This window comes from Pecten maximus, chromosome 18 (assembly GCF_902652985.1).
Source record: "Pecten maximus chromosome 18, xPecMax1.1, whole genome shotgun sequence".
In the NCBI taxonomy this organism is placed as follows: Eukaryota; Metazoa; Mollusca; class Bivalvia; order Pectinida; family Pectinidae; genus Pecten; species Pecten maximus.
In genome coordinates, this window is record NC_047032.1 from 31,084,648 (window position 1) to 31,102,315 (window position 17,668).

Sequence of the window (17,668 nt, forward strand, 5' to 3'; positions counted from 1 at the left end):
GTTCAATATCACTCATGCTGACCAGACAAGAAATTCAGAAAATGAAAAAAACAACATTCTAACTTAATTATCATTTCAAAATGGAATATATCTGAAATAGCTTTCAATTAAACAATCATGTCTCCAACCATCCCTCTTTATATTGCAATTTCAAATAACCATTACTGTGTAAAAAACAGTACTAAGAAACTGAAATTTAAGCCTGATTGGTATCGTATTACACAGCTGTATACAAAATGTATAAAATTTTGGCAAGTTATCTGAAGGCATGGCAAATAAAAAAAAAATAACAACAGATTGGACTGACCGACAAGCAGAAAAAATCTATTTATAGTAACATAAAGTTTTAACAGAAAAACAGTAAGAATAGGAATTAGAATATATATTTTTCACACAAAATTAATTTTATATTTCTATGTTTTTTTTTGCAGGAGATAAGTTGAACTACTCTGGTTTAAAGATGGACAATAACTTATTGAATCTTACACTGCCATAACAGACAGAATCAGAGTATCAGTGGAATGCTACGATAATAACTTAAATGGAGGGCTTTTCTCAGAGTTTTGTGGTTGGTCATTAATGATGTTTGCTTATAAAAATCAGTTAAAATGGAGAGTTTGGAAGAGGAAAGAATATTTTAACATGTTACATCGGACACATACTTATGTTTGAGCTATGATAGTAAGGGCATACTCCACTCAGTTCCATACTGTATATGTCAATTTCAAGTTTCATCAGCATCAATTCATACAGTTATGCTCAAAACAAAACAAAATTAACAAAGGGCAATAACTCTATATAAATAAAGTGTTGTGGACCTTGAATCTATTATACAGCACATTGCCTCATACTAACAGATGTACACACCAAGTTTGATAAGATGAGGTTAACTGAGCAAGATTTGCTCCAGACACGAAAAGAACAGATGGAAAGATGGACAGACGGAAAGATGGACAGACAGACGAAGTAGCTATTATAAGTTCCCTGGGACATTTTCGGTTTGTTTTCGGACACGGCCTTATTGTGAGATAAATATGGTATATCTTTTACATGTCATTACCTGGCCATTCTACAGTGGTCTTTCCTGGTAGATTTTAGGGCTGCCTGGATAAGGAGCTGATTAAAGACGTCCCGCTACAGGTAAAACAAGTCACACACATCAAATACACAGTACATTTATAATACATTATAAAGTGGTGAAAACATTTAGGACATTTTACCTGTGTGTGACCATCCCCTATAGAGATAATTCTGTACTGACAGACAATGATACTATATTTAGGACATTTTACCTGTGTGTGACTGTCCTCTATAGAGATAATTCTGTACTGACAGACAATGATACTATATTTAGGACATTTACCTGTGTGTGACTGTCCCCTATAGAGATAATTCTGTACTGACAGACAATGATACTATATTTAGGACATTTTACCTGTGTGTGACTGTCCCCTATAGAGATAATTCTGTACTGACAGACAATGATACTATATTTAGGACATTTTACCTGTGTGTGACTGCCCCCTATAGAGATAATTCTGTACTGACAGACAATGATACTATATTTAGGACATTATACCTGTGTGTGACTGTCCTCTATAGAGATAATTCTGTACTGACAGACAATGATACTATATTAAGGACATTTTACCTGTGTGTGACCATCCCCTATAGAGATAATTCTGTACTGACAGACAATGATACTATATTTAGGACATTTTACCTGTGTGTGACCATCCCCTATAGAGATAATTCTGTACTGACAGACAATGATACTATATTTAGGACATTTACCTGTGTGTGACTGTCCCCTATAGAGATAATTCTGTATTGTACTGACAGACAATGATACTATATTTAGGACATTTTACCTGTGTGTGACTGTCCCCTATACAGATAATTCTGTACTGACAGACAATGATACTATATTTAGGACATTTTACCTGTGTGTGACTGTCCCCTATACAGATAATTCTGTACTGACAGACAATGATACTATATTTAGGACATTTTACCTGTGTGTGACTGTCCCCTATAGAGATAATTCTGTATTGTACTGACAGACAATGACACTATATTTAGGACATTTTACCTGTGTGTGACTGTCCCCTATAGAGATAATTCTGTACTGACAGACAATGATACTATATTTAGGACATTATACCTGTGTGTGACTGTCCTCTATAGAGATAATTCTGTACTGACAGACAATGATACTATATTTAGGACATTTTACCTGTGTGTGACTGTCCCCTATAGAGATAATTCTGTACTGACAGACAATGATACTATATTTAGGACATTTTACCTGTGTGTGACTGTCCTCTATAGAGATAATTCTGTATTGTACTGACAGACAATGATACTATATTTAGGACATTTTACCTGTGTGTGACAGTCCTCTATAGAGATAATTCTGTATTGTACTGACAGACAATGATACTATATTTAGGACATTTACCTGTGTGTGACTGTCCTCTATAGAGATAATTCTGTACTGACAGACAATGATACTATATTTAGGACATTTTACCTGTGTGTGACTGTCCTCTATAGAGATAATTCTGTATTGTACTGACAGACAATGATACTATATTTAGGACATTTTACCTGTGTGTGACAGTCCTCTATAGAGATAATTCTGTATTGTACTGACAGACAATGATACTATATTTAGGACATTTACCTGTGTGTGACTGTCCCCTATAGAGATAATTCTGTACTGACAGACAATGATACTATATTTAGGACATTTACCTGTGTGTGACTGTCCCCTATAGAGATAATTCTGTACTGACAGACAATGATACTATATTTAGGACATTTTACCTGTGCGTGACTGTCCTCTATAGAGATAATTCTGTACTGACAGACAATGATACTATATTTAGCACATTTTACCTGTGTGTGACTGTCCTTTATAGAGATAATTCTGTACTGACAGACAATGATACTATATTTAGGACATTTACCTGTGTGTGACTGTCCCCTATAGAGATAATTCTGTACTGACAGACAATGATACTATATTTAGGACATTTTACCTGTGTGTGACTGTCCTCTATAGAGATAATTCTGTACTGACAGACAATGATACTATATTTAGGACATTTACCTGTGTGTGACTGTCCCCTATAGAGATAATTCTGTACTGACAGACAATGATACTATATTTAGGACATTTTACCTGTGCGTGACTGTCCTCTATAGAGATAATTCTGTACTGACAGACAATGATACTATATTTAGGACATTTACCTGTGCGTGACTGCCCCCTATGGTGATAATTTTGTATCGTATTGGATACATTAAGTCCACTGCCCGGGCGTAATCTCCGTTCTCGTACGCCATTATTCCCTCACACAATGGCACGCCTACTTCCTCTGATATACGACGATTGTCTCCCTTTCCATTTCTACAACAATCAACAATCACCATTTATGTAACCGAGAAATCAAGCAACCTCAGTCAGGGCCTGTATTCATAAAACCATACTCATGCTGAAATATAGATTTTGAGCTCAGGTTCAAATATTTTTGGTGATAAATCTGATATATGAATTTCAAAAAATTCAATAATTCGAATGAATTTCAAAAATATTTCCAGTGAGATATCATGTTTGATGCTTAATTTTTTCTTTTGAAGTGCTATTTCATGATTTAAGCGAGCTTTAAGGAAATTGACTTGAACATAGTTTTAATATTTGAGAACTAAAATGATTTCATGAATACATGAGGCACTGATATTCCAGTCATTTTTGTTTATCTATTTCAATAATTTATCCAGCACAAGTTTACATTTTAATGGGGACTTCAAGTTCCAGCAGCCATCCTAAACGCCTCCCCTCCCTGAAGGAGGAGTAATTAAGACATTTTATGCCTGAACATCTATAGTGCTGCTGGATTTAAGGCTGGGTGCCAATCCTGTATCTAAGCAATAGCTATTAACTGAGAACAAAATCTTTTTATAACTCTGTAACATGATCATAATTTGACAAAGGATATACTACTAGAACCTTATTACCTCCCTTTTCCACTAATTGTTAATTCTTTTATAATTACCTCCCTTTGACCATATATAAGAATCAATATATTTAAAAAAAAAAAAAAAAATTCATCTCCATAGATATTTCATCTCCTTTGACTTAATTTATATACATATTTCTTATACTTTTTCACTTTCAATTGTTTTAGTTTAATTCTACTATTGTTCTGTTTGTATTGGGGAAGACTTATATAGGCCAAGCCTGCTGTCTAACCCATTTGTATAAATGTTATACAATAAAATATGTTGAAATGAAACGCCTCCCCACAAACTACATCAGGAGTCGTTAATGAGACTGTATGATACTGTGATGGTAATCAAATTTCAGTAGAGGCCCTTGACCTTTTTTAGAGATTACTTTCACACAAATAACAAACCTGACAAAATCTTTTAGTGTGTCAATCAACCTCTTTGATACCTCCTGTTTTTCTGAACCCAGACACGCAAACAGGATGTGAGCATCGTTAAAAGTCATGATGTGATCCTCGATATGTGGTTGACAGAGGTCAAACACATCCTGCCACCTGTCCTTCACATTGACCCCTGAGTAAGGAAAAGGTCGAAGGTTAACTATACTTTGATTGCTGGGGTAAATATTACACCTACAGTAGGTGTAATAAGTAGGCTACTTAAGGATTAATTTCAATAAGTTTATATATATGTAAGAATAACAAATCTATACATCTTTATAAAAGTCTACCTTGGTTCATACTGGTGTTTGAATGAGAAATAATCGCTTGACTTTTTTAACAAATTTCACCTCTTAGTAAGACACAAGATTAGTTAATACATACCTTCCATTTGAAGTCTGTACAACAGAGAAGAGGCATCAACTAAGTCTAATAATGCTCCTGAGTTCCTGGATCGTTTCAAAACCTCACTATCAAATATTCCCAAAGCGTCATCATAGGTACCCTGTCAATAAAACGTCACTGTCAATACATCATAGGTACCCTGTCAATAAAACATCACTGTCAATACATCATAGGTACCCTGTCAATAAAACGTCACTGTCAATACATCATAGGTACCCTGTCAATAAAACGTCACTGTCAATGCATCATCATAGGAACCCTGTCAATAAAACGTCACTGTCAATACATCATCATAGGAACCCTGTCAATAAAACGTCACTGTCAATACATCATAGGTACCCTGTCAATAAAACGTCACTGTTAAAACATCATCATAGGTACCCTGTCAATAAAACGTCACTGTCAATACATCATTATAGGTACCCTGTCAATAAATTGTCACTGTCAATACATCATCATAGGTACCCTGTCAATAAAACGTCACTGTCAATACATCATCATAGGTACCCTGTCAATAAAACGTCACTGTTAAAACATCATCATAGGTACCCTTTCAATAAAACGTCACTGTCAATACATCATCATACGTACCCTGTCAATAAAACGTCACTGTCAATACATCATCATAGGTACCCTGTCAACAAGAGGCCCAGAGGGCCTGTATCGCTCACCTGGATTTCATGAGATATGAAACAAGAATGATGATTAAGTATATTGTCACTGGTATTGCTATGTCAATATATCATAGGCATTTTATATGGGTACGTGAGGTTTTTCTGCCAAAAATGCATTAATCCATGAAATGAAATTGACTTTTGGCGCAACCCCAGATGCTACCACACAAATGTGAGCGATATCCATTGTTTAGTTTCAGAAAAGAAGTTGTTTAAACCAATTGACCCCTTTTGACCCCGCCCTCTGCACCCTGGGGTCAGTTCCTTCCGTTATAAAATTTTGAATCCCTAACCAAAAGGATGCTACCAGTCAAATATGAGCTGTTTCATAGAAGTTGTTCATATCAATTTAGCCAAATTGACCCTTTTTGGCCCCACCCCTAAGTCCCCTGGGGGGGGGGGGGGGGGGGGGGGGGGGTCAACCCCAAAATTTGTACAATTTTGAATCCCCACCCCATGACCATGCTACCATACAAATGTGAGTGATATATCCATTGCTTAGTTTCAGAGAAGAAGTTGTTTATATCAGTTCTGCCAAAATGACCCCTTTTGGCCCCGCCTCTTAGCTCCCCGGGGGTCAGCTCTGTCATTTATACAGTTTTGAATCCCTACCCCGGGGGTTGAAGCAGGCAAATATGAGCGATATCCATAGCTTAGTTTCAGAGAAGAAGTTGTTTATATCAATTTAGCCAAATTGACCCCTTTTGGCCCCGCCCCTCAGGCCCCAGGTAGGTCGGCCCCACCATTTGTACAATTTTGAATCCTGGCCCCAAAGGGATGCTCACAGTCAAATACGAGCAATATCTATTGCTTGATTTCAGAGGAGAAGTTGTTCATATCAATATAGCCAAATTGACCCTTCTTGGCCCCGCCCCTCAGGCCCCCGTGGGGTCAGCCTTACCATTTGTACAATTTTGAATCCCCACCCCATACTGATGCTACCAGGCAAATATGAGCAATATCCATTGCTCGGTTTCAGAGGAGAAGTCGTTTATATCAATATAGCCCAATTGACCACATTTGGCCCCGCCCCTCAGGCCCCCGTGGGGTCAGCCTCACCATTTGTACAATTTTGAATCCCCATCTCATAGTGATGCTACCAGGCAAATATGAGCAATATCCATTGCTTGGTTTCAGAGAAGAAGTCGTTGATATAAATATAGGTATATTGACCCATTTTGGCCCCGCCCTCAGGCCCCCAGGGGGTCAGCCCCACCATTTGTACAATTTTGAATCCTCACCCCATAGTGATGCTACCAGGCAAATAGGAGCGATATCCTTTGCTTGGTTTCAGAGAAGAAGTCGTTTATATTAATATAGCCAAATTGACCCCTTTTGGCCCCGCCCCTCCGACCCCTGGGGGTCAGCCCCACCATTTGTACAATTTTGAGTCCACACCCCATAGGGATGCTTCTGACAAAATTTCGTCAAATTCTGATCAGTGGTTATGAAGAAGAAGTCAATTATTGACGGACGGACGGACGACGGACGACGGACGACGGACGACAGACGACGGACGACGGACGGACGGACGGACGACGGACGACGGACGCAACGGTATGGCATAAGCTCACCTTGGTCCTTCGGACCAGGTGAGCTAATAAAACGTCACTGTTAATACATCATCATATGTACCCTGTCAATAAAACGTCACTGTCAATACATCATAGGTACCCTGTCAATAAAACGTCACTGTCAATACATCATCATAGGTACCCTGTCAATAAAACGTCACTGTCAATACAACATAGGTACCCTGTCAATAAAACGTCACTGTTAATACATCATCATAGGTACCCTGTCAATAAAACGTCACTGTCAATACATCACCATAGGTACCCTGTCAATAAAACGTCACTGTCAAAACATCATCATAGGTACCCTGTCAATAAAACGTCACTGTCAATACATCATAGGTACCCTGTCAATAAAACGTCACTGTCAATACATCATCATAGGTACCCTGTCAATAAAACGTCACTGTCAATACATCATCATAGGTACCCTGTCAATAAAACGTCACTGTCAATACATCATCATAGGTACTCTGTCAATAAAACGTCACTGTTAAAACATCATCATAGGTACCCTGTCAATAAAACGTCACTGTCAATACATCATCATAGGTACCCTGTCAATAAAACGTCACTGTCAATACATCATCATAGGTACCCTGTCAATAAAACGTCACTGTCAATACATCATAGGTTCCCTGTCAATAAAACGTCACTGTCAATACATCATTGGTACCCTGTCAATAAAACGTCACTGTCAATACATCATTGGTACCCTGTCAATAAAACATCACTGACAATACATCATCATAGGTACCCTGTCAATAAAACGTCACTGTCAATACATCATAGGTACCCTGTCAATAAAATGTCACTGTCAATACATCATCATAGGTACCCTGTCAATAAAACGTCACTGTCAATACATCATCATAGGTACCCTGTCAATAAAACGTCACTGTCAATACATCATCATAGGTACCCTGTCAATAAAACGTCCCTGTTAAAACATTTTTCTATTACAAACTTTTCAATACATTCCAGGTCAATTTTCCGTCTGGTGACACCAACTAAATGTCAGTAAACAAGTGGTATGGTAAACTACAAGGTACCTTATTTCTGAGACCAAATTTAAGTATGATTAAGGGAATAGAGTTACTTCCCTTCTCTGTCAGACAAATACAGTTATCTCCCTTCTCTGTCGGAAACATATACTGTTACCTCACTTCTCTGTCAGCAACATAGAGCTATCAACCTCCTCCGCCAGACACAGAGCCATCTCCCTCCTATGTCAGACACATAGAGTTACCTCCCCTTCTGTCAGACACATAGAGTTACCTCCCCTTCTGTCAGACACATAGAGTTACCTCCCCTTCTGTCAGACACATAGTTACCTCCCCTTCTGTCAGACACATGAGTTACCTCCCCTTCTGTCAGACACATAGAGTTACCTCCCCTTCTGCCAGACACATAGAGTTACCTCCCCTTCTGTCAGACACATTGAGTTACCTCCCCTTCTGTCAGACACATAGCTATCTCTCCCCTTTGTCAACCAAAAAAACTTTCTCAGACCCAAACCCCCTTCCGCAAAAAAGCTATCCCTTTTGACCTAAAAACTTCTCCCTTTTGCAAAAGAAAACTCCTTCTTTAGACCAAAAAACTATCTCCCTGTTAGACACAAGCTACCCCCTTTGTTAGACACATTTTTCCCCCTCCTTAGAATAAAACCTCCTTTGTTACACAAAAACCTCTCCTCTTAGCACAAAACTTTTTCCCTGTTGCCCCCTAAAAACTTCTCCTCTGTTGCCCTAAACTTTTCCCTTTTTTAGACCAAGAACTACTCCCTGTTAGACACTAGAACTATCTTTGTTTCCCCCAATAGAACTATCTCCTTTGAAAATGAACATCCCCCTCTTTTAACACATTGAATATCTCCCCTGTCAGACAATAGACATTTTCCTTCAAAAAAGAGCATTTTCTTTGTCAACACATAAAACTATCTTCTCTGTCAGACCAAACTATCTCCTGTTAGACACATAGAGCTATCTCCTCTGTTAGACACATAGAGCTATCTCCTCTGTTAGACACATAGAGCTATCTCCTCTGTCAGACACATAGAACTATCTCCTCTGTCAGACACATAGAGCTATCTCCTCTGTTAGACACATAGAACTATCTCCTCTGTTAGACACATAGAACTATCTCCTCCTGTCAGACACATAGAACTATCTCCTCTGTTAGACACATAGAACTATCTCCTCTGTTAGACACATAGAACTATCTCCTCTGTTAGACACATAGAATTATCTTCTCTGTTAGACACATAGAACTATCTCCTCTGTTAGACACATAGAGCTATCTCCTCTGTTAGACACATAGAACTATCTCCTCTGTTAGACACATAGAACTATCTCCTCTGTTAGACACATAGAACTATCTCCCTCCTGTCAGACACATAGAACTATCTTCTCTGTCAGACACATAGAGCTATCTTCTTTGTCAGACACATAGAACTATCTCCTCTGTTAGACACATAGAGCTATCTCCTCTGTTAGACACATAGAACTATCTCCTCTGTTAGACACATAGAACTATCTCCTCTGTTAGACACATAGAACTATCTCCTCTGTTAGACACATAGAGCTATCTCCTCTGTTAGACACATAGAACTATCTCCTCTGTTAGACACATAGAACTATCTCCTCTGTTAGACACATAGAACTATCTCCTCTGTCAGACACATAGAACTATCTCCTCTGTTAGACACATAGAACTATCTCCTCTGTTAGACACATAGAACTATCTCCTCTGTTAGACACAAAGAACTATCTCCTCTGTTAGACACATAGAACTATCTCCTCTGTTAGACACATAGAGCTATCTCCTCTGTTAGACACATAGAACTATCTCCTCTGTTAGACACATAGAACTATCTCCTCTGTTAGACACATAGAACTATCTCCTCTGTTAGACACATAGAACTATCTCCTCTGTCAGACACATAGAACTATCTCCTCTGTTAGACACATAGAACTATCTCCTCCGTCAGACACATAGAACTATCTCCTCTGTTAGACACATAGAACTATCTCCTCTGTTAGACACATAGAACTATCTCCTCTGTTAGACACATAGAGCTATCTCCTCTGTTAGACACATAGAACTATCTCCTCTGTTAGACACATAGAACTATCTCCTCTGTTAGACACATAGAACTATCTCCTCTGTTAGACACATAGAACTATCTCCTCTGTTAGACACATAGAATTATCTCCCTCCTGTTAGACACATAGAACTATCTCCTCTGTTAGACACATAGAACTATCTCCTCTGTTAGACACATAGAACTATCTCCTCTGTTAGACACATAGAGTTACCTCCCTTATCTGTCAGACACATATAGTTACCTCCCTTATCTGTCAGACACATAGAGTTACCTCCCTTATCTGTCAGACACATATAGTTACCTCCCTTCTTTGTCAGACACATAGAGTTACCTCCCTTATCTGTCAGACACATAGAGTTACCTCCCTTATCTGTCAGACACATAGAATTATCTCCCTCCTGTCAGACACATAGAGTTACCTCCCTTATCTGTCAGATACATAGAGTTACCTCCCTTATCTGTCAGACACATAGAGTTACCTCCCTTATCTGTCAGACACATAGAGTTACCTCCCTTATCTGTCAGACACATAGAGTTACCTCCCTTATCTGTCAGACACATAGAGTTACCTCCCTCCAGGCCTAGAGACTTACCTTCTCTATGTTGTAGACACCATAATGCCAGTAGTTATGACATGCAATCATCACACAGGTCTGTAACATAGAGGTTAAAGCATGCTGTATAGTCAATCACTGAGGTCAAGGTCATTCAGATAAGGTGTTATTAAACCAGATTCAATTTACAGATATCCAGAGGTATCTTGGCGCCCCCTTTCTATTGAGAGTTCTTTATTGGTTCTTTGTAAGATTGATCTTTTCTTTAATTCATATGAAGTGTTAGAAAGATCAAATGAGTAGCTCCATAGAATAGCAGCAACAAGGATTGTTTATGGACGGAAGGACAGAAATAGGGCAATTTGAATAGTTCACCATTGTCTCTAACTCTCCTGTTAAATCCGAAAGAGAAAAAAAAGAAAAAAAATTATGTACAAGAGCCTTGGGTGGTCATCATCAATTGTATTACCGGTAATTCACTACAGATCAAAGATGGAGGACATGCTAGACTTACCCTCAGTTTATATCTCTAACCGAGCGGTATATATCGGCTAGTATTTACCAGGGTTACATGTATTCTCTCCAGCCGAGCGGTATATTGTGGCTAGTATTTACCAGGGTTACATGTATTCTCTCTAGCCGAGCGGTATATTGTGGCTAGTGTTTACCAGGGTTACATGTATTCTCTCCAGCCGAGCGGTATATTGTAACTAGTATTTACCAAGAATACATATGTATTTCTCTCAAGCCGAGCAGTATATTGTAGCCAGTATTTATGTATTTCTCTCTAGCCGAGCAGTATATTGTAGCTAGTATTTATGTATTTCTCTCTAGCCGATCAGTATATTGTTGCCAGTATTTACCAGGATTACATTAATTCTAGTCTGTTACTACAGTAGATTAAATAGCTTACATTCCAGTCATTTTCTGTATTTGACATAAAGTTGATTCCTTCCTCAAAGCGGCCCTGCATCTCCAGGACATGAGCCATGGCGTGTGTTGACCAGGCGTCCTTGTGGTTTATGTCCAAACCCTACAACAATTAAAATCATATAAACATTTATCAGCTAGTAGTTGGGTAATCACCTTCTGAATATTTGTGTTTAGTTTCATTGAAATTGGCCCTTTGGTTTAGGAGGAGTTGTCAACCGGACAAACTTAAAGTTATGGTTCTTATCGGAAAACCTGTTTATGGTGACCAGTTGCCATAGCAACCATAATTTTGAGGAAAAGAAAATGGCATGCACATCTACACATGGTCCTCTATATTTGTGTGAAGTTTCTTTGAAATCAGCATTTCGGTTTAGGAGTTGTCCGGACAAACTTAAAGTTATGGTTTTTATCGAAAACCTGTTTATAGTGACCAGTTGCCATAGCAACCATAATTTTGAGGAAAAGAAAGTGAGATGCACATCTACACATGGTCCTCTATACTTGTGTGAAGTTTCATGGGAATCAGCCCATCGGTTTAGGAGGAATTGTCCGGACAAAATTGTGTCTACAGACGGACGGACGGATAGACAACCTGACTTCAGTATACCCCCCAAAATTCGTTGGGGGTATAACTAGAGGGGGTGGGTGGGGGTGGATGGGGGTGGGGTAGTGTATAACAAACCTGTCGTGCAGCAATCTCAGCCTGTTGGTACAGGTTACATTCCTCCAGTCCAAATGCGTGCATTCCCATTAGGTACCTAGACAACCAAACGTCTATAGTTACAGTCTACATTCCCATTAGGTACCTAGACAACCAAACGTCTATAGTTACGGTCTACATTCCCATTAGGTACCTAGACAACCAAACGTCTATAGTTACACCCTACATTCCCATTAGGTACCTAGACAACCAAACGTCTATAGTTACACCCTACATTCCCATTAGGTACCTAGACAACCAAACGTCTATAGTTACAGTCTACATTCCCATTAGGTACCTAGACAACCTAACGTCTATAGTTACACCCTACATTCCCATTAGGTACCTAGACAACCAAACGTCTATAGTTACGGTCTACATTCCCATTAGGTACCTAGACAACCAAACGTCTATAGTTACAGCCTACATTCCCATTAGGTACCTAGACAACCAAACGTCTATAGTTACAGTCTACATTCCCATTAGGTACCTAGACAACCAAATGTCTATATTTACAGTCTACATTCCCATTAGGTACCTAGACAACCAAACGTCTATAGTTATGCCCTACATTCCCATTAGGTACCTAGACAACCAAACGTCTATAGTTACGGCCTACATTCCCATTAGGTACCTAGACAACCAAACATCTATAGTTACGGCCTACATTCCCATTAGGTACCTAGACAACCAAACGTCTATAGTTACAGTCTACATTACCTAGACAACCAAACATCTATAGTTACAGTCTACATTCCCATTAGGTACCTAGACAACCAAACGTCTATAGTTACAGTCTACATTACCTAGACAACCAAACGTCTATAGTTACAGTCTACCTTCCCATTAGGTACCTAGACAACCAAACGTCTATAGTTACAGTCTACATTCCCATTAGGTACCTAGACAACCAAACGTCTATAGTTACGGCCTACATTCCCATTAGGTACCTAGACAACCAAACGTCTATAGTTACAGTCTACATTCCCATTAGGTACCTAGACAACCAAATGTCTATAGTTACGGCCTACATTCCCATTAGGTACCTAGACAACCAAACGTCTATAGTTACAGTCTACATTCCCATTAGGTATCTAGACAACCAAACGTCTATAGTTACAGTCCTACATTCCCATTAGGTACCTAGACAACCAAACGTCTATAGTTACGGCCTACATTCCCATTAGGTACCTAGACAACCAAACGTCTATAGTTACGGTCTACATTCCCATTAGGTACCTAGACAACCAAATGTCTATATTTACAGTCTACATTCCATTAGTACCTAGACAACCAAACGTCTATAGTAACAGTCTACATTACCTAGACAACCAAACGTCTATAGTTACAGTCTACATTCCCATTAGGTACCTAGACAACCAAATGTCTATATTTACAGTCTACATTCCCATTAGGTACCTAGACAACCAAACGTCTATAGTTATGCCCTACATTCCCATTAGGTACCTAGACAACCAAACGTCTATAGTTACGGCCTACATTCCCATTAGGTACCTAGACAACCAAACGTCTATAGTTACGGTCTACATTCCCATTAGGTACCTAGACAACCAAACGTCTATAGTTACAGTCTACATTTCCATTAGGTACCTAGACAACCAAACGTCTATAGTTACAGCCTACATTCCCATTAGGTACCTAGACAACCAAACGTCTATAGTTACAGTCTACATTTCCATTAGGTACCTAGACAACCAAACGTCTATAGTTACGGCCTACATTCCCATTAGGTACCTAGACAACCAAACGTCTATAGTTACGGTCTACATTCCCATTAGGTACCTAGACAACCAAATGTCTATATTTACAGTCTACATTCCCATTAGTTACCTAGACAACCAAACGTCTATAGTAACAGTCTACATTACCTAGACAACCAAACGTCTATAGTTGCAGTCTACATTCCCATTAGGTACCTAGACAACCAAACGTCTATAGTTACGGTCTACATTCCCATTAGGTACCTAGACAACCAAACGTCTATAGTTACAGTCTACATTACCTAGACAACCAAACGTCTATAGTTACGGTCTACATTCCCATTAGGTACCTAGACATCCAAACGTCTATAGTTACAGTCTAGAGTACCTAGACAACCAAACGTCTATAGTTACAGTCTACATTCCCATTAGGTACCTAGACAACCAAACGTCTATAGTTACGGCCTACATTCCCATTAGGTACCTAGACAACCAACGTCTATAGTTACGGTCTACATTCCCATTAGGTACCTAGACAACCAAACGTCTATAGTTACAGTCTACATTACCTAGACAACCAAACGTCTATAGTTACGGTCTACATTCCCATTAGGTACCAAGACAAACAAACGTCTATAGTTACAGTCTACATTCCCATTAGGTACCTAGACAACCAAACGTCTATAGTTACGGTCTACATTCCCATTAGGTACCTAGACAACCAAACGTCTATAGTTACGATCTACATTCCCATTAGGTACCTAGACAACCAAACGTCTATAGTTACAGCCTACATTCCCATTAGGTACCTAGACAACCAAACGTCTATAGTTACAGTCTACCTTCCCATTAGGTACCTAGACAACCAAACGTCTATAGTTACAGTCTACATTCCCATTAGGTACCTAGACAACCAAACGTCTATAGTTACAGTCTACATTACCTAGACAACCAAACATCTATAGTTACAGTCTACATTCCCATTAGGTACCTAGACAACCAAACGTCTATAGTTACAGTCTACATTACCTAGACAACCAAACGTCTATAGTTACAGTCTACCTTCCCATTAGGTACCTAGACAACCAAACGTCTATAGTTACAGTCTACATTCCCATTAGGTACCTAGACAACCAAACGTCTATAGTTACGGCCTACATTCCCATTAGGTACCTAGACAACCAAACGTCTATAGTTACAGTCTACATTCCCATTAGGTACCTAGACAACCAAATGTCTATAGTTACGGCCTACATTCCCATTAGGTACCTAGACAACCAAACGTCTATAGTTACAGTCTACATTCCCATTAGGTATCAAGACAACCAAACGTCTATAGTTACAGTCTACATTCCCATTAGGTACCTAGACAACCAAACGTCTATAGTTATGGCCTACATTCCCATTAGGTACCTAGACAACCAAACGTCTATAGTTACGGTCTACATTCCCATTAGGTACCTAGACAACCAAATGTCTATATTTACAGTCTACATTTCCATTAGGTACCTAGACAACCAAACGTCTATAGTAACAGTCTACATTACCTAGACAACCAAACGTCTATAGTTACAGTCTACATTCCCATTAGGTACCTAGACAACCAAATGTCTATATTTACAGTCTACATTCCCATTAGGTACCTAGACAACCAAACGTCTATAGTTATGCCCTACATTCCATTAGGTACCTAGACAACCAAACGTCTATAGTTACGGCCTACATTCCCATTAGGTACCTAGACAACCAAACATCTATAGTTACGGCCTACATTCCCATTAGGTACCTAGACAACCAAACGTCTATAGTTACAGTCTACATTACCTAGACAACCAAACATCTATAGTTACAGTCTACATTCCCATTAGGTACCTAGACAACCAAACGTCTATAGTTACAGTCTACATTACCTAGACAACCAAACGTCTATAGTTACAGTCTACCTTCCCATTAGGTACCTAGACAACCAAACGTCTATAGTTACAGTCTACATTCCCATTAGGTACCTAGACAACCAAACGTCTATAGTTACGGCCTACATTCCCATTAGGTACCTAGACAACCAAACGTCTATAGTTACAGTCTACATTCCCATTAGGTACCTAGACAACCAAATGTCTATAGTTACGGCCTACATTCCCATTAGGTACCTAGACAACCAAACGTCTATAGTTACAGTCTACATTCCCATTAGGTATCTAGACAACCAAACGTCTATAGTTACAGTCTACATTCCCATTAGGTACCTAGACAACCAAACGTCTATAGTTACGGCCTACATTCCCATTAGGTACCTAGACAACCAAACGTCTATAGTTACGGTCTACATTCCCATTAGGTACCTAGACAACCAAATGTCTATATTTACAGTCTACATTCCATTAGGTACCTAGACAACCAAACGTCTATAGTAACAGTCTACATTACCTAGACAACCAAACGTCTATAGTTACAGTCTACATTCCCATTAGGTACCTAGACAACCAAATGTCTATATTTACAGTCTACATTCCCATTAGGTACCTAGACAACCAAACGTCTATAGTTATGCCTACATTCCCATTAGGTACCTAGACAACCAAACGTCTATAGTTACGGCCTACATTCCCATTAGGTACCTAGACAACCAAACGTCTATAGTTACGGTCTACATTCCCATTAGGTACCTAGACAACCAAACGTCTATAGTTACAGTCTACATTTCCATTAGGTACCTAGACAACCAAACGTCTATAGTTACAGCCTACATTCCCATTAGGTACCTAGACAACCAAACGTCTATAGTTACAGTCTACATTCCATTAGGTACCTAGACAACCAAACGTCTATAGTTACGGCCTACATTCCCATTAGGTACCTAGACAACCAAACGTCTATAGTTACGGTCTACATTCCCATTAGGTACCTAGACAACCAAATGTCTATATTTACAGTCTACATTCCCATTAGGTACCTAGACAACCAAACGTCTATAGTAACAGTCTACATTACCTAGACAACCAAACGTCTATAGTTACAGTCTACATTCCCATTAGGTACCTAGACAACCAAACGTCTATAGTTACGGTCTACATTCCCATTAGGTACCTAGACAACCAAATGTCTATAGTTACAGTCTACATTACCTAGACAACCAAACGTCTATAGTTACAGTCTACATTCCCATTAGGTACCTAGACAACCAAACGTCTATAGTTACAGTCTACATTACCTAGACAACCAAACGTCAATAGTTACGGCCTACATTCCCATTAGGTACCTAGACAACCAAACGTCTATAGTTACAGTCTACATTCCCATTAGGTACCTAGACAACCAAACGTCTATAGTTACAGTCTACATTACCTAGACAACTTAACATCTATAGTTACAGCCTACATTCCCATTAGGTACCTAGACAACCAAACGTCTATAGTTACAGTCTACATTCCCATTAGGTACCTAGACAACCAAACGTCTATAGTTACGGCCTACATTCCCATTAGGTACCTAGACAACCAAACGTCTATAGTTACAGTCCTACATTCCCATTAGGTACCTAGACAAC

At 39.0% G+C, this 17,668-nt stretch overlaps 1 protein-coding gene across 2 annotated transcripts in view; it reads right to left on the reverse strand.

Moving 5' to 3' along the window:
- The window catches only part of LOC117316574 (tetratricopeptide repeat protein 38-like), a 42,774-nt gene that overhangs the window by 2,229 nt on the left and 22,877 nt on the right, over positions 1-17,668 (reverse strand). For both annotated transcript variants that reach the window (XM_033871235.1, XM_033871234.1), the window contains exons 6-12: positions 12,383-12,458; positions 11,681-11,800; positions 10,807-10,866; positions 4,839-4,959; positions 4,422-4,587; positions 3,259-3,415; positions 1,061-1,134 (exon numbers count right to left, since the gene is read on the reverse strand). In XM_033871235.1, the coding sequence (XP_033727126.1) occupies positions 1,061-1,134; positions 3,259-3,415; positions 4,422-4,587; positions 4,839-4,959; positions 10,807-10,866; positions 11,681-11,800; positions 12,383-12,458 (774 nt within the window). The remainder of the gene's footprint in view (positions 1-1,060; positions 1,135-3,258; positions 3,416-4,421; positions 4,588-4,838; positions 4,960-10,806; positions 10,867-11,680; positions 11,801-12,382; positions 12,459-17,668) is intronic.